The 19,224-nt window shown below is 43.5% G+C and overlaps 1 protein-coding gene across 1 annotated transcript in view; it reads left to right on the top strand.

The window, feature by feature from the left end:
- The window catches only part of ACAP1 (ArfGAP with coiled-coil, ankyrin repeat and PH domains 1), a 292,765-nt gene that overhangs the window by 86,830 nt on the left and 186,711 nt on the right, over window positions 1-19,224 (top strand). The window contains exons 8-9 of the mRNA XM_063449848.1: window positions 9,577-9,672; window positions 18,987-19,061. Coding sequence (XP_063305918.1) covers window positions 9,577-9,672; window positions 18,987-19,061 — 171 coding nt within the window. The remainder of the gene's footprint in view (window positions 1-9,576; window positions 9,673-18,986; window positions 19,062-19,224) is intronic.

Here is a 19,224-nt window from a genome sequence, read left to right as displayed (position 1 = left end):
AATCAGCTTACACTCCTGGCAGTCAGCATACAATCCAATTCCCCCCAAGAACGAGACGACACTTCGTTTTGAGGGTTAAGCAGAATCGGAGTTTAATCACACAACCCCTGCTTTTATGGGATTCTCCCATGCAAGGGAGGCACACACAACAATTAATACATTAACCAATGCAGTACAAGGTACAACCCACACATCTCCTCCCACTACATTATCTGTTAACATAATTAAACTGTGCACAATTTCCCCCAAGTTTTAGATGTACCCCAAGTGCCTAGAATACACCTCTAAATTGTATCCCCTGATAGCCCTGGTCTGGGTGAGCAACATACTCAAAAATCACCCAGATCAGACCAGGGGTTCAGGAGCTATGGAGGTTTAAAGTTTTGACCGACCGCACAGGCAAAGTAACCGAAAATAGTTCCATGAGGTTTGGCCTTGCGGTCGGTCTCTGTTAGTGTTATAAAAAGTCCAGAACGGCTTGCCATCCGTGGGTTTCCTTGTGTTCGTTAGAATCCCCATGTTATCATTAGTCTTTCTACCGAATGGCGGCTCAGTTTCGGCATGGATCCACGGAAGTCTGGAGGTCTCAGCGGTGTTTGCCTAGTCGAGTGTCCGATTTTAGTTCCAGACACTTGACGGCAAAACACCACTGTTCGGGAGTTTAAGATGGCCGCCGCCACGTGTTCGTTTGATTGGTCAATTGACGGCACACTCCAGTTCCCAGGTTGTCCCCAGATCGGTACTTTGTTCGGTAGATTGAATCTACCGAACACCCCGGCAGAAAGGCACGAATAAGCCTTTCTGCAGGGAAAATAAAAGGTTTTAACTGCCGGGCCATAGTCTAAAGGAAGCAGGCGAGCAACCAGGCTTCTCCAGTGCACAGTGGGGAGGTTGGTTCCGCCACAAATTATTCATTGAGTTGAGTGGGTCCCCAAGAGTGAGAACCATGTCATCAGCATAGTTAGTTAGTTTAACACAATCATTCAGAACATTTATTCCCTTAATTTGGTCATTATCTCTTATTGCCACTGCCAATGGTTCAATTGCCATCAGCTATACAAGTGGAGAGAGGGGGCAACCTTGCCTGGTCCTGTTTTTAAATGAAACCATTCAGGGGAAAAAACACTACCAACCACTTTAGCCATCAGAGAGGTATACAAATCCATTACGGATCTTTCCAGATTGCCATGTAAGCCAAATGCATCTAAAACTGTGTTTAAAAAATCCCACCTAACCCTGTCAAAGGCCTTTTGGCTTCCAAAGTCAGGATCAGGAGGGACAAACTATTTTGAAATTCCAGACATGGAGAATCTATAGTATGCATAGGTTTAAACTAGCATGCTAGGTTAATGCAGTGTTAGTAAACAATGATAAAATACCACTGGTAGGATGAGTAGCTAAAGGAAAATACCACTGGGCACTATATAAACAATCTAAGGCTACTAGTCGATTTAAGCAGGTTTTTTTTATTTTTTTATTAATCTAGCTAATCATATCTGCAATAAGACAGGCTGTGGATAGCATCCGTCTATGCCCTTGGAGGGGGAGACACTGCCACGAGGATGCTGTAGTCCAGCTATATCGATGGATTCACCCCACCGGTCCCACATTGCAAGGCTTTTCTGTATGAGGCTCTCTTGTATTCGACAGCACCCAACGGCTGGGTCCTTTGCTCGCGAATCTCCAGCACCGCTTATCATGTGCCCTCCACTCGGGTGGTCCGAGTTGTGGAAGGAGGCCTCTGTTGCCTTGCTGTCCAGAAGAGCGGGAACAGGCGTGGGAAATAGATCTTCGGCGTGTAGGCGCAAACTGCCTGCATCTCCGCCTCAGCCGTACCGCGTGGGGGATGCTTGAGAGAAGCCCCGCTTTGCAGCGTCGCCCATTAGGCCGGGTCTGGAATGCCTTGGATCGGCACATAGGAGTGGCGGTTAAGGTAAGAGCTCGAACGTTCAAAGCTCGAAGGAGTGGGTCCATGCAAGCAGGTGGCTGTGGGTGGGCTTGTGGAACAGCAGGCCCCGGTGTGCCAGCCATTTTGAGAAGCAGGCCTCAACCCTCCAACTTGCTTACAATGTCGGTACTTCGCAAAGAAGGCCACAGATGTGTACCAGTGGGGACTGAGATATCCCCCACCGGTGAAAAGGTGGGGAACAAGGCTCCAGACAAGCGATCTACAGGTCAAGGCTGAGGATCGGCCGTCTCCCCTGCCTTGATTATTTTTGCAGGCTGTTAAGAAGCCTATAATGTCTATGAATGTTAACGGGTTAAACAGCCCGTTTAAGAGACGTGCAGCAATACAGGAGATAAATCATTGTAAAGCATCAATAATATGCTTTCAAGAAACACATTGTTGTATAAGAAATCCTCCAACTTTCAAACCTACAAGGTACCCGCAAATATATCACGCCCTTTCACCTCATAAAACAAAAGGGGTCGCTATAATGTTCCACGAGGATTGGTCATTTAATCAGGATTTAATATATAAGGATAGGCAAGGTAGACTACTGATAGTGGTAGGAAACCTAAATGGAATACAATTAACAGTAGCCTCGTTATATGCCCCGAATAACTCGCAAATGTATTTTTTGAGTAGAGCACTTTCTAAAATCAAGGCATTGTGTAAAGGTCAAACTATAATCTGTGGGGATTTCAATTGCATATTAGACCCAAATGTGGACATAAAGAGAAGTAATGGCAAGAACCCACTACATCAGACCACCCTCTTGAGCTTCAAATTTTTTAAACTTATTAACTCATATGATTTGTATGATACATGGCGCTGTTTATACCCAGGTGAGAAAGATTATACTTTTTATTCAAATGTCCATAGCACTTATTCTCGGATAGATATCAAAATATCACTACTGAACGTCACTGAGACAAAAATAGGAATCCGAACCTGGTTGTTATTACTTTCAAAGCACAATCTGCAGCTACGGGGAGAAACATATGGCGACTCAATGAATCTCTTTTAAATGAAACAAATTTAGTTTCCAAAATTCCTATGGCAATTAGGTCCTTTTACAACGACCATATTCATGACCCCTCCAGTATTGTAACAAAGTGGGTGACACTTAAGGCAGTTCTTCGAGGAGTATTTATACGAGCAGGTTCGATAAGGAAAAAGAAGCTAAAGGAAATCTCTTAAACAAGCTTAGTGAACTAGAGAAAGCAAATAAATGAAACCCCACTAAAATACTAACTAAGCAAATAGCAAGTAATAAACAAACATTGCAAGAGGAGTCTATAAATATAATGGAGAGACAAATGAGAAAACTTATACAGACCCACTATTTACAGGGCAATAAGGCGGGTAAATTATTAGCGAGCAAACTAAAGACACAATACCTACAGACTAAAATACCATTCTTGTTAGATTCAAATGGCACAAAATTGTATAATCCGCAAGAGGTAGTAGATGAGTTGGCTTCCTTTTACTATAAATTATACAACTTAAAATTGGACATAAAGTTCCATCAGCCCTCAAAAGAGGAAATATCCACCTTTCTTAATGAGGTTAATCTGACTAGATTATCTGACCAGCAAATTAATGCTCTTTTTGAACAGTTTTCCGAAGATGAAGTAAGGAAGGCCATATACACACTTCCTAAAAATAAAGCTCCGGGTCCAGATGGGTTTCCAAAAAACTTTTACTTGACTTTTGAAACTCAACTCACACCATATCTTACAAACTTATTTAATCATTTTAAGATTTCTGGGTCTTTACCAGAAGAAATGCTTCTGGCACACATAATGACTTTGCTCAAACCAGGCAAAGCCCCTAATGAGAGTGCTAATTTAAGACCTATTTCCTTATTAAATACAGATATTAAAATATATGCAAAGATTTTAGCTATGCGAATCAAACGTTATTTGATTTGATCTCACCGGAGCAATCAGGGTTTGTCCCATCAAGACAACCAGGAGACAATACTCACCATTTTCTAAACTTAATCACTTGGGCACAAACTAACAACCAAAGGGGCATATTATTAGCCCTTGACGCTGAGAAAGCGTTTGATCGACTAAATTGGTCCTATATGCAAGAAGTATTAATAAGAATGGGGTTTCCTACAGCCTTTTTGAGTAACTTAATGGCCCTTTACTCTAACCCTATGGCCAAAATATATAATTCTGGTTTTCTGTCCAGATCATTTCAAATAACAAATGGATCTAGGCAAGGCTGCCCACTATCACCATTGATTTTGATCCTGTGTATGGAGCCCCTAATAAGATATATTAAAGCCCAGGAAGCTATTAAAGGTGTAACTACGCCAATAGGGGAATAAAAAATTGCTCTATTTGCGGATGATGTCCTTTTATTCTTATCAGACCCAGAATCATCAATTCCACAGCTACTGACCACGCCTGAAAGATTTGGTCAAATATCATACTACAAAAATAACTCTAAAAAATCACAGGCATTGGTTTTAGGACTTCCAACAGACATCACACGACGATTAAAATCGATATACCCGTTTGACTGGCGCAAAACATCCATCTCTTATTTAGGTATCAAACTCCCCACAACACACAAGTTGATAATAAAAGAAAACCACCTACCACTAATACATAAAATGGACCATCAACTTAAAACATGGGAGAATAAAGAAATATCTTGGTTAGGCCATATACAAACAATAAAAATGATGATTTTGCCACACATTCTTTATCTTTTTCGCACATTGCCAAATACTATACTTCGGAAATTCCAGTTATTGATTAATGCACATATATGGAAAAGGAAACCACCAAGAATTGCGCAACACCAATTGTGGCTTCCATTTGTTAAAGGTGGTTGAGGTGTCCCAAATGTAAAAAATTATTATAAGGCTACTATACTTGCCCAAGGTCTCTTGACTCTAGAAAGGGCTTCTTTTCCGCTATGGCTATCACTAGAAAGCTCTCAGTTCCCACAAGGTTCACTAACTTCCACTCTATGGTCGGGGATTAAAGTATGTAATAAGGCAACAGATCTGCTCCCACCTACAAAAATTATTTTGCATATATGGAGAGAGTCCATTTCTAAACTCTCATTAGGACAAGACTTATTATTTGAAGCACCCTTGCAGACTCTGTCTGCTTTTATGTCAGATTTGCAGCTGGATTACTGGATCCAGCTAGGGGTACGCCATATACGGTCACTATATAATGATTCAGGTATTAAATCATTTCCTGATTTGGTTAAAGAATACTCTCTACCACCTAGGGAAATATTCACATACCTACGAATTAGGAACATATTACAAACAAATAAAATCAAAAAAATCCAGCGATTTGCTCTAAAATGCACAGGGAGAATGCCCAAATACTAAAGCTCTGTCCTTTTGTTACAATACTCTTTTAACACAAGGGGAACCTAAGAAACCCTAGCCTTCCAGCTGAAGTGGTAGAGGTTAACACAGTAAAGGAGTTTTGCCCTCTGACCAATCAGAGCATAGAGAGGGATATTTAAATCCCTAACTCACCCCAGTACCTTGCCCTGTCGTGGTTTCCGTTTCCTGGTTTCCTGAGAGCGCTCTAATTTCGTGTTTCTGATTTCCTGGAATCCTGATCTTGGCTTTTCCCTGGTTATTCTGAATTCTGGTTTCCCTGACTTGGCTTCGGTAAACGGTATTGTGTATTTTCTGGCTTCCTTGACCTCGGCTTTCCCTTTGACCATTCTCTCTCTCTATCGTATTAGTCCGGCCATTCTAAGGTCCGGTTTAAGCTCTGTCCTTTTATTTTCCTTTCCTTGTTTATGTATATGTTTATATAGTTTCTGCGTGCTGGACCACACTAGTCGTGACAGTTGGTTTCAGGCACTAAGGATAACTAAAGGGGCTTCCAGTAGTCTTAATCACTGGGAAGCTTATTGCTAAATTATTATGCGATGGTACTGGGTGCCAGCCAAATTGGCACATATTTTCCCGGGGACGAGCAACTTACGTTGGCGATGTTTAAAACATGAGGGGTCTTTACTATATATTTTCTGGTCGTGCCTTAGTATTATTAAACTATGGGAGGAGATCGACACATTTTTTAGGGTAGCACTGAAGGTTAATATCCCATTTAGACCAGAGTGCTTCTTACTTCATATATTCCCCACACCGCTCCGGGTAGAAAAAATTATAATTATCCATTGCCTAACAGCAACAAAGATTTCAATAGCCTACAAATGGCAACATAAACAAACACCAACAATAGACAGAGGTCTTGTGTAGATTTAATTCTTTTAGCTTTCATGAAAAAATGGCAAGCCGAGTAAAGGGTAGAGAAGACTCTTATAAACGAAGGTGGCATCAGTGGCTGGAGATAAGAGATCGATATGCACTAATGTTAAATAATGTCAAATAGACCCCCCCCCCTTTTTTTTCCTCTATTCCTCCTCGGGGATTGCATTATATTTAAGAAGAAAGGAGAAAAGGGCAACAATACAGTAAGATGTTATTATTAAGGGCACCGAGGACCACAGAGCTAAGTTTTGCTGGCCTCGACCCACCAGGTCTAGAAGAGGGGAACTGCATCCGCCGTCCCCAGCAACAGTTTTGTCCAACCAGGGGAGAGGGCGCCCTGGTTACTTTGCTACCAGACTATGGATTTACAACTGGGCACATGTGGCAGGAGGACACCGGGACAGCTACACCGGGTAAGAAATGCCGGCCGACTATCAGCACCCCAGACCGATTGGAGGTCTGGAGTCTGGATAGTCTTTTTGGTAAAGGGGAGAAATGTAGCGGACTGGGTCCTATACCAGAGTATGCCCCAATTTTCTTGGAGGGGGCTGATGGCTCACCTCCTGCCCAGTGATTATGGCCCTGGGGGCTATTGCCCTTTAAAGACAGTCTTTGGGCCTGATGGATTTTTATTTGACTGTGTATAATTGTGAATAGGAAGGTGTACCCCTCCCCGTTTCCTGTCCCATTGTTCTCCAACAGGGCGTTGTCCCAGGCACACTGCCAGACTAATTGGAACTGGTTTGAGCTGGAAAGTTTGGGCTGGAGAGCCATGCTTCAGTGGAACTAAAGGGAAATCCACCTAACTTTTATAGCCCATAACTCCCGAACCCCTGTTCCGATCTGGGTGATTTTTGAATATGTTATTCACCCAGATCAGAGCTATCAGGGATACCACATAGTATTTGGGGTACATCTAGAATTTGGGGAAAAATATGTACATTTTAATTCTGTTAACAGACAAGCTGATGGGAGGAGATGTGTTGGTTGTACCTTGTACTTTATTGGTTAATGTACTAATTATTGTGGGTGTCTCCCTTGCATGGGAGCATTGCATAAAAGCAGGGGTTGTGTGATTAAAAGTTTGTTCAGTTCTACTCCTGATACTGTGTGTCGTCCAGTGATTGGGAAAGATGATGGGATATTATGGGACTTTATTGCTGACTGTGCTGGATATTCTCTTGGATTTATTACTTGTTCCTGCATCCTCTGGATATATTGGTGGAGTTAAGCTGTGGGAAATCAGGCACTCCACATGCCACACACTCCGTTCCCCTCTTGGGAGTAGGCAGCCTTCCTGAACCCCTGTGTAGTGCCAACACCAGGGGTCCTCCTCTCTCTCTAGTGCGTCCAGCCGGGCATTAGCTCCCTGCTGCCTCCCCACGCTAGGATTGCTCGGCCTGCATCATCCGCAAGGCGTGACTTACGTGCACGTCATCACAAACTCCCACTCAGCACACAATATATACAAAACACTACTGATAATATGCTTATTAAAAAAATAAAAAAATAACAAAGAGCATAACATTCTCTCCAAGTACAGCATTCTTTGGGATTAAATTGGGATGCCTTTTTATACTTAGCTTGTAAATTTAAATCTAGATTCAACCAAACTAGAATTCTTCATTTAATCACTTATTCTGGAACAAAGATTTTCAATCCTATTCAGATTGTCACTGGCTTAGCTCATTATTATAACACTCTATATAATCTTAAAGGGGCTTTGTTATCCCCCTGGAAACTGAGTATTCCGTGAAGATAGAATCAGTGACCGCTGCAGCGAATTGGCTGTGTCTGTGGAGGATCCAAGATAGCAACGGCCGCGAGGGACAGGTTCAGGTAATTAAACTCACCTTTACCTGTCCTGCTCAGCCACCGGACCCCCAGCGATGATGTCATTGTCGAGGTATTTGCAAATTCAGCAAAGTCTCCAAACGGTGACAGTGCTGATTTAAAGATGATCCAGAACAATTCCAACCCCCTTTTAACACATTCTTAAATAACATTTTACTCCCCACAATATCTCCAGAACAGGCAAATTCACTTACATTCCCAATATCCAAGGAATTTCTGATCTCCTGGGAGATAGAAGCTCCATCTAGGAGACCTCCTGTGTTAGCACAATATATTGTGTGAGAGGAAAGGTGGTGTAATTGTGGACGGAAGGTATACAAGACCGGGTTTGGCGAATTTTACCTCTACCACGGTATGCAAGACAGTTTATGTGCGACTGGTACAGATAAGGAGTAAAGACACTGAGGAGACTCACTTCGCATTTAAGAGTACTCTATTTTTTTATTTATTATTTTTTAGTTTTGACCTGTTTTGTTTTGAAAAGTTTCACATTTTGAACAATAAAATTGCAGTCCATATATTTGATCTGGTACATAGCCCAGGAGATTCACTGATCACTAGGAGTTTGATCCCTCCAGGGCAATCAATGTGAGCGTGTCACAAAATCCACTCAGATATAGTGCAATACCTAAAGCCTCTCTTCGACTGCATGTATATCTCCCAGATTGTATGGGTTTGTTTTATTTAAATGAGCAGAGTAAAGGAGTACAAAAGAGTACAATCTAAAGTGTGTCCATAGAACTCCACTAGGGGATAACCATTGTATATATACAGAGACACTTAAAGAAAAGGTGATCCCTAGCCAAATAGGTTTGAGAAACACCAAAAAAGGAGTTCTATGAATGCAGTACTATGTATATGAATTAAAAAAACATTTTATTGTAGGGCATAAACTGGCCCCAGAGAAAAAAAGGAAACTTAAAACACCATCACAACTATAAGCACACAGGGGAGACTGTATATATTACGGCAGAACCAATGGTGTAGATAGGTAGAAACTCTTATTGTCTGAATCTTTCCATAATCTATATTAACACCAGAAAATAGACCCTTCAATAAAGGATAGTAATTAGGGTTTATCCTAAAATAGAAAAATAAGATAAGACTCCGGATATGAGTGTCAGACAACCTCCCAGTTTAAAGTAAACTTCCCAGTAAATAGCTTGGAATAATAGTAATCTTTAGGTACTGATCTCTGTGGAGTAAAAATAAAATTAAAGAAGGCTCTTTGAAGGCTCTATTTTATGGTGTTAATATAGAACTCCTTTTTTGGTGTTTCTCAAACCTATTTGGCTAGGGATCACCTTTTCTTTAAATTTAAATGAGCAGAGCAGAAGAATATCTAAGTAGTTTAAGTTTTTTTTTTTGCACGTTTGTTTGATAATGGTACAATGATGCAATAATCTGTAGTACTAATGTTGCTTAGAGTGCATGTTTCAAAGATTTGGTGGGATGCCGTGGGAATGATAGTCTGTTGTTTTTACCACTTTTCTGAATTTTCTGGTTTCAGATGTTGGATCTGATGGAGGCTCACGCCTCGTTCCTTGAGCACAGTCAAAAAGCAATGAAGGAACTGGAGCGCTACCGCAAGGATCTTGCTACACAAGTAACTGCATGGTCTAGAACCACATGGAGCTAGTATGTTGGGATAGAGATTTATATAAATACATGGTGGTGGGAGCTGCTGGACACATGGCATGGATCCGGTGTGGTTTGATGGACATGGCATGATATTAGATGTTATTAGACTTTGGTGGCTGTGATAAGCAGATGGGGAATAATGGGAACATAACAGTGACAGATTTATGGAATTAATGGGTATATGGCTAGGATGAGAGGATGGGGCTCTCAGGCCAAGGCTTTAACACATCCTCAGTATCAGGGACCAGTGGAGCCAGCCAACAGATCCAAAACTCTGTTACTGGGATCCCTGAATAAACCACACAGGACATACAGTTGCAACAAAACTAACACAATACTTTATTTTCACTCAGGACTAGCCCCTATCCACATTACATTTAACTAATGGTGACACACTCAATCCACTGCATATAACAAAATCATATGGGGAAACATACAGGAACTCATAATAAAACAATAACATATCTATAAAAGGGTGAGGAAGACAATGACTAACACGAAAAATGTCCCCTGTCTGCAGAAACCAGAATATGCAAACCTACCTCAATATGCTAATTACCAAGTCTTGCTATTCAGTTAGATCACATAACAGTTGCAGCCAACAGGTGGAGCTGCACATAACTGTTGCAAAATCTTTACAACCAACATATGGCACCGTACAGGCTTGCAAGATCGTTAACAACCAACAGGTGGCGCTGCACAGGCTCCACAGCCAAAACGATCTAGTTGTTGTTAGAGAGCATAAGCAGAATTGGAGAGCCTGCTAAATATTTAACAAGTAACAAAACAGCAGAGATTCTACCTGGTCCCATATATGTTGCTCTGGATTGGGGAGATACTTGCCCAGGTGTTGGCACCACACATCGAGGGCTTCTCTACAAAGGGCCTGTCGAATATTGTTCCCCCACACTGAAGGTGTTATTCTCTGAGGCAGGCCAGTCCCGCTTGACTTTCATCTGCCTCTGGTATTCGGACACCCAGTTATCAACTTTACAAGCTCGCAAGAATGCTAGCCATTGGTACCTCTGTCTGTTTTCTATGAGTTTCGGCCACTGTTAACAGGTTCCCTTTTTTGCCTGTTGTTGGGATAACAGCCGATGTCACTGACAAGATCCCAGTGGTGGTTTGGAGCTGCTCCGTAAAGGAGGAAACAGGTTACACTTCTGCCACCAACTGTAGCGGGTCTCAGAATCCTGGCGGGATATACAAACTACTGACAGCTAAGCCTCTTGCTGGTTCCTCAGACAATATCAGAGTATCGGCCTCTGAAGTTGATATATCTGCCCCCAAGAAGCTGAGACCGAATGCTTGAGGGTCAAACAGGAACTCCGTTTATTAGGGAACATGCACACACATTTATACTCCCTCCAGACATACAGGACACAAAAGTACAACTCTCAGGAGAAGTTTACATCAACAAATAAACAAATATTGACACAACTATATATATTCATGCTCCAGATAACTTGCCGCAGGGAGGGATTATCACATTAACCTACATAATGCTGTATCCTCCATGCTGCCAAGAAACCTGTTCAATAGAACAAACTTTCCCATAAATGTAACCAGGTTCAAGACCGTCTGCAAAACACAGAACCCCAATATTTTAACAGAGCTCCGCAGTCCTGAGAGTCTCTTAGCACTTGGGGAAACATAGGAAACCCGAACTGTGGCGGCCACCCCGATGGGAAGAGCGGTGCCACCGCCAGAGATGTTCTTTTCGCCCTACTGGGAGGGATGCTGTAATGCAGAGTGGGAACAGCTCTTACAAGAGCTAGTGATTTAGCACTCCAAGCAGACAAGGTTCTATGCTGAGAGATAACTGGGTTTAATGGAGCAACACTTTTATGTCAATCCCCAAGCAAGGGGCACTCCCATCTGGACCTGAGAGTAAACCACAGTAGAAAAAAATTACACTATTACATTGGCTCTCAGATCCAGGACACTCCCATACAGAATAAGTGTATCCCTCCCCTGTGCCTGGGAGATAATTGAGTCATGAACTGTATTAACGCAATTATCTCCAGACCCAGAGAACATACATTTTAGCAATACCCCAAAAGTACCCTTAAAACCCAAGGAAACTCCACAAAAGTTATAGCCCCTGATAGCCCAGATCGGTTTGAAATTTCCATGGAGGGCACATTTTGACCGACCGCACATGAGGCTCCTGCCCGAAAGAGTTTGATGAAATCAGGCTGTGTGGTTGGTCTCTTTCGGGAATTCACAATACAGTCCAAAATACTGAACGTAGGAGTTCATAGGTTTGCTCAGTCCATGTTTCTTGTTCGAGAGCTTGTTCCCACCAAACGTCGCTCTTCCCATACAAATCTAGCTGAACATAGGTAGATATTGAAGTCCCAGCGGTGTTCGCGCCTTCGAGTGTCCGTTTATACACTGCTCAAAAAATAAAGAGAACACAAAAATAACACATCCTAGATCTGAATGAATTAAATATTCTTCTGAAATACTTTGTTCTTTACATAGTTGAATGTGCTGACAACAAAATCACACAAGAATGAAAAAATGGAAATCACATTTTTCAACCCATGGAGGTCTGGATTTGAAGTCACACTCAAAATTAAAGTGGAAAAACACACTACAGGCTGATCCAACTTTGATGTAATGTCCTTAAAACAAGTCAAAATGAGGCTCAGTAGTGTGTGTGGCCTCCACGTTCCTGTATGACCTCCCTACAAACACCTGTGCATGCTCCTGATGAGGTGGCGGATGGTCTCCTGAGGGATCTCCTCCCAGACCCCTGACAAAGGCCTCTGCCAACTCCTGGACAGTCTGTGGTGCAACGTGACGTTGGTGGATGGAGCGAGACATGATGTCCCGGATGTGCTCAATTGGATTCAGGTCTGGGGAATGGGCGGGCCAGTCCATAGCATCAATGCCTTCGTCTTGCAGGAACTGCTGACACACTCCAGGCACATGAGGTCTAGCACTGTCTTGCATTAGGAGGAACCCAGGGGTCAACCGCACCAGTATATGGTCTCACAAGGGGTCTGAGGATCTCATCTCGGTAACTAGAGTGGTGTACCCTGGCTCTTGAGAGAAGGTCTGCTGCTTACTTTTTAATAACTGGCCCCTTTCTGCCTCTGTTAACCTATCTCCTACACTTCACCTGACTGATGAGATCAGTTTGCGCATCACTTTCTAGTAGATCGGGGAGGTGGAGACTGTCTGGTTCGTCTGTAACTGGGGCACATACAGCAGCTATGTCCTCCTGCCTCTCTTGGTATTCTTTCAGCATGTTTATATGAAAGGATCATCGTATCCTCTCATCGACTCAGCTGGCGACTACACAGGTGGTGTCACAGAGCTGTTCCACCACCTTGTACCTGAAGTTTGTCTTGCCTGGTAGGCTTTGGTGAGGCTTTAGTACCAGGACTTTCTGTCCCACCGAGATCGCACCAAACCTTCTGTCGCCCCTGGGCCGCCTGTAGATTGTCCTTTACCAGCCTAGCCAACTGCTCCATGCGGTCTCTGAGTTCTAGGACATATGGTACGATGGGGGTCCCTTCATGTTCCATTTCCCCTTCCCAGTGTTCCCTAATGAGATCAAGGTGGGTCCAAAGAGTAACTCGAAAGGGGAAAACAACAAAAAGCACGACCTAAAAGTACAAAGGGAGACCAATAGCGCAGACAGAAAACTTAAAATACATAAAATAGGGAACTAAAAAACACTCACAAACAGAAGTAAAAAGGCAGGTTATAGCCGGTCTTCTTTTAGTGCTGCTTCTCTTCTTTTGTGTGAAGATGAATAATTTCGAAGAGCCTTAGCATGCTCTGTGACTTTGAACTCACATGTTACAATGTACAGCAGTGTTCCCAGGCAAGCGAGGACTGTGGTAACAGGATGGGCTTCAGCAGGTTTGTTGGTGATGTAAGCTGAAGTTAGCGGACCTAAGTCATTACTCAATAGGACCTCAGCTGGTAAGTCCTTCATAACCCTCATGTTCATGGTGCCGGATCCAGCTCCCCAATCCAGATGAACTCGGGCAGTGGGTAGGCGATATACAGCACCCCCAGCTACCTGGACAGCGACAGTTTGTCCGATGTGTCCCTTGCTCGTACCAAGTGGCGCTAGACCAAAGTCAGGGTAGGTCCAGTGTCTCTTAATCAATGGGCCGATTGCCCGTCTACCACCAAAATTTGCCAGTGGTGTTTCCGGTTGTCTCGGGTGGCTGCTTGGATCGGATCAGCCTCATGCAGTACTCCCCAATATTCCTCTAGGTTAATTTCAGTTTCCAAGCAATTGGCGGCCGGACCTGGGGTGCGGGGTGGTGCAGTGTTGGGGCGGCTCCATGTAAGTATGGGGGGCTCCAGGGAACAATCACTCCAAACATGTCCTAATTGCTTGCAACAAAAACACCTCACCCCGTTCCTGGGTGGGGCGGGTTGCTGTCTAGGAGCCCAGAATTCGGGGCGAGGGAAAGAAGGTCTTACCGGGGCATGCTCTGCTTTCCTGGAGTCGGTATATTCGTCGGCCAGTTGAGATGCTTTAGGCAAGGTGAGGGGTCTCGGATCTATTCCCTTTATCTCCAGCTGCAGGGTATTGTAAAAATGTTCCAGTAGAAATAGTTGCAATACGTCCTCTCCTGAGCTCGCTTGACAGCCTGTAATCCAGTGAGATGCTGTTCTGTGAAGGCGGCAGGCCCACTCGGTGTAAGAATCCCCACTTTGCTTTCTGGATTCCCAGAACCGTCTCCGGTACACCTCAGGGGTTACTGCGTACTGAGTAAGCAAGCCTTCTTTGACTGCAGGGTAAAAATGTATCTTCGTAGCGATTCTCAATCCGCTCATTCCGTTCTCGGATCAAGATGCAGTATCCCCTCTAGGGGAAAAGAACCATCCCACCGCTGCCACCAGATGTGGCGGCCACCCCAATGGGAAGAGGGGTTCCGACGCCAGAGATGTTCTTTTCCCTCTAATGGGAGGGATGCTGTAATGCAGAGCAGGAACAGCTATTACAAAAGCTAGTGATTTAGCACTTCAAGCAGGCTCTACAGGGAGTGCAGAATTATTAGGCAAATTAGTATTTTGACCACATCATCCTCTTTATGCATGTTGTCTTACTCCAAGCTGTATAGGCTCGAAAGCCTACTACCAATTAAGCATATTAGGTGATGTGCATCTCTGTAATGAGAAGGGGTGTGGTCTAATTACATCAACACCCTATATCAGGTGTGCATAATTATTAGGCAACTTCCTTTCCTTTGGCAAAATGGGTCAAAAGAAGGACTTGACAGGCTCAGAAAAGTCAGAAATAGTGAGATATCTTGCAGAGGGATGCAGCACTCTTAAAATTGCAAAGCTTCTGAAGCGTGATCATCGAACAATCAAGCGTTTCATTCAAAATAGTCAACAGGGTCGCAAGAAGCGTGTGGAGAAACCAAGGCGCAAAATAACTGCCCATGAACTGAGAAAAGTCAAGCGTGCAGCTGCCAAGATGCCACTTGCCACCAGTTTGGCCATATTTCAGAGCTGCAACATCACTGGAGTGCCCAAAAGCACAAGGTGTGCAATACTCAGAGACATGGCCAAGGTAAGAAAGGATGAAAGACGACCACCACTGAACAAGACACACAAGCTGAAACGTCAAGACTGGGCCAAGAAATATCTCAAGACTGATTTTTCTAAGGTTTTATGGACTGATGAAATGAGAGTGAGTCTTGATGGGCCAGATGGATGGATTGGTAAAGGGCAGAGAGCTCCAGTCCGACTCAGACGCCAGTAAGGTGGAGGTGGAGTACTGGTTTGGGCTGGTATCATCAAAGATGAGCTTGTGGGGCCTTTTCGGGTTGAGGATGGAGTCAAGCTCAACTCCCAGTCCTACTGCCAGTTTCTGGAAGACACCTTCTTCAAGCAGTGGTACAGGAAGAAGTCTGCATCCTTCAAGAAAAACATGATTTTCATGCAGGACAATGCTCCATCACACTCGTCCAAGTACTCCACAGCGTGGCTGGCAAGAAAGGGTATAAAAGAAGAAAATCTAATGACATGGCCTCCTTGTTCACCTGATCTGAACCCCATTGAGAACCTGTGGTCCATCATCAAATGTGAGATTTACAAGGAGGGAAAACAGTACACCTCTCTGAACAGTGTCTGGGAGGCTGTGGTTGCTGCTGCACGCAATGTTGATGGTGAACAGATCAAAACACTGACAGAATCCATGGATGGCAGGCTTTTGAGTGTCCTTGCAAAGAAAGGTGGCTATATTGGTCACTGATTTGTTTTTGTTATGTTTTTGAATGTCAGAAATGTATATTTGTGAATGTTGAGATGTTATATTGGTTTCACTGGTAAAAATAAATAATTGAAATGGGTATATATTTGTTTTTTGTTAAGTTGCCTAATAATTATGCACAGTAATAGTCACCTGCAAACACAGATATCACCCTAAAATAGCTATAACTAAAAACAAACTAAAAACTACTTCCAAAAATATTCAGCTTTGATATTGGGTTCATTGAGAACATGGTGGTTGTTCAATAATAAAATTAATCCTCAAAAATACAACTTGCCTAATAATTCTGCACTCCCTGTATGCTGAGAGATAACTGGTTTTAATGGATCCACAAACAGCCTATTATGTCAATCCCTATGCAAGAGGCACTCCCCTCTGGACCTGAGAGTAAACCACAGTAGAAACAATTACACAACCACATTGGCTCTCAGATCCAGGACACTCCCATAAAGTGAACCCCTTCCCTGTGCCTGGGAGATAATTGAGTCTTTATGATGGACCGCTTGGCACCCCGACCGGGTGCCTCCGTCAATCGATGCTCCTAGTGCTCACCGAGGACTCCAAGCACTCCACCAGACACCATCAGCACCGTAGACCCCACGAACTGCCGCAGCTTGGTTGGGGTCTCGCAGTCCTCCTCCCACCCTGGACCCTGGACCCAAGACCAGGATCCAGCTTCCAGTGGGTGAAGCTCTCCTACTCCAGACAGTGTAGCAGGAACAGCTGAAAGAGATAGTGATTAGAACCCAGGGGAGTATAAGAAGTATAGCAATCCCCAGAGTGAATATAGCTGTCCCCTCCACACATGAAATGAGACTATGTTGAGGGTGAAGAGGAACTCATTTTAATGGTGCCACATTTGGCCTTATATGACAATCCCCATGCAAGGGGTACGCCCACATGAACCTTGTGGGAAACTGAGTGACAATATTCACAGACCAATAGCAGTAAGGTTACAAGGCATGACACTCCCACACATGGCATACAATCCCTCCCCTCTGCCTGGGAGATACTGTATTAACCCAATTATGTCCAGGCAGAAAAAACACATCTATAAAGTCCCAGGCGTACCACAAAACACATAATATCCCCACAAATGTCACATCCCGTGATAGCCCTAATCTGGGTCACCAACATATCCAAAAATCACCCAGATCAGTTCAGGAATTTCCTGGAAGTCACATTTTGACTGACCATGCCTAAAACCATTCCAGAGAATTAGGCTGTCTGGTCGGTCTGCTTCGGGTATTCAAAGTGCACACAAAATACCGAACACTGTTCGACTCCCGTTCGAATAGCCGAACATCCACGGAAGGTAAATAGTTAGCGGTGTTCGTGCTGTCGAGTGTCCGATTTGAGTACCATGAACGCGATGACCAAACTCCACTCATTGTACTTGCAGCTAAAGATGGCCACTGCCACGTGTTCGAAGTGCTGCTTCGAACCACTTCAACCGCTTGGGAGTTCAAAGTGCCACTGAATAATTAATATCAGAAGTCCAAAAGGGCCAAACAGTGGTTTTAACCAAGTTCTATCACAGGGGCCATAGTCACAGGGTAGGAGGCTGGCAAACAGGCACCTCCAAGAACCAGTGGTGAGGTTAATTTTGCCACAGTCATGAACTGTATTACCTCAATTATCTCCAGACCCAGAAAACATACATTTCAGCAGTACCCCAAAAGTAGCCTTAAAACCCAAGTAAACCCCACAAAAAAGTTATATCCCCTGATATCCCCGATTTTGGGGACCAATATATCCAAAGATCACCCAGATCGGTTCAGGGGTTCGAAATTTCCATGTAGGGCACATTCTCTTTCGGGAATACACAACAGTCCAAAATATCGAACATAGGGGTTTGTGGATATGGGAGCTAGTTCCCACCGATCGTCGCTCTTGCCATACAAATCTAGCTGAACATAGGTATGTAACGGATCGCCTGGCACCCCGACTGGGTACCTCCGTTAAAGGATGCTCCTAGCGTTTCCTGAGGACCCCAAGCACTCTGGTAGACACCACAATCACCGAACCGAAGAAGCATATAAATCCTCTCAAGCATATGAATGCTGTAGACAGTTGAATAGGAAACCATACGAATAGGTTTACACTCCTAGCAGTCAAACTGGAACAGCATACAATAAATCCTCCCCCAAGAATGAGACGACACTTCACTTTGAGGGTTAAAACAGGAACTCGCGTGCTGGGACACCCAGCCTGGTTTTTATTACAGTTGTTGCAAATACAGGACCGCCCACAGGGAGGGATAAAACAACCAATCATATCACAGTTACATCCCACATATTCCCTCCCCTTATCCTGAGAGGAAACTCAATTACACATACAGTTAAAACATACTTTCTACACAACTTTCATAACTCTAAAACCATACATCCAATCTCAATAAAAATAACATATTCAGACTCAGCATACTGTAAACTCCCTGTGTTCGTATACCGAACGACGACCACCCAGCCGACTGCTTAGAACGCTTGCGGTTTTAGAAGTGTTAGGGAGGTGATAGAAATTAATGAGTGGCACACTCCACATACGGGTGGTCTGGTTGTTCGGTAAGAGAATGAATTAAAGATAAAATGGATGAGAAGGCAATGTCCCGAACTCATAGGGGAATTAAATAAAAGGGTTTTTAATCCAGGGAGACGACGGTGACAGTGATGACCAGGATAAAGTAATAGAGGTCCAGGCACTCCTTGGTTCAAGACAGGTACTTGACAAAGACCTTTTGGGGTCGAAACTTTGCTGTTGTGGTTCCTAATAAAGTACCCGTCTTGAACCAAGGAGTGCCTGGACCTCTATTACTTTATTAATTTTTGGAAATCTGGTGTTTGATTCCGGTTCAGCAAGCACCCTGGCTCAGATTTATGGGAGTGAGTGCAGTTCCACACGCACTACTAAAAGTGATGACCAGGATAGCACCTTTCTACAACATGATACAGTTAGGACATGCTACATTAATTTCCTCTTTGAGTAAGATGATACTAACTCACTGTGTTCCTTTCTCGATGTAGGTTGCACATTCAGTGTTAGAAGGTGCCAGGGAGCAGAGAGACTTGGAACAAAAACTAAACAACATAAAAGACAAGGTGGGCACAAACTGACACTTTTATCCCCGCCTTACTTCCTGCAATATAGGCACAAATTCGCACTTTTTAAAAATTATTTTTAGACTTGCGATTCAGAAAATTCACAAAGCATCACAGTAAACCACGTGCTACCCAAAACTTTGTAAGATGTATGTACTTAGAA

This window comes from Pelobates fuscus, chromosome 3 (assembly GCF_036172605.1).
Source record: "Pelobates fuscus isolate aPelFus1 chromosome 3, aPelFus1.pri, whole genome shotgun sequence".
NCBI lineage: Eukaryota > Metazoa > Chordata > Amphibia > Anura > Pelobatidae > Pelobates > Pelobates fuscus.
This window is presented reverse-complemented; position numbering and strand designations above follow the sequence as displayed.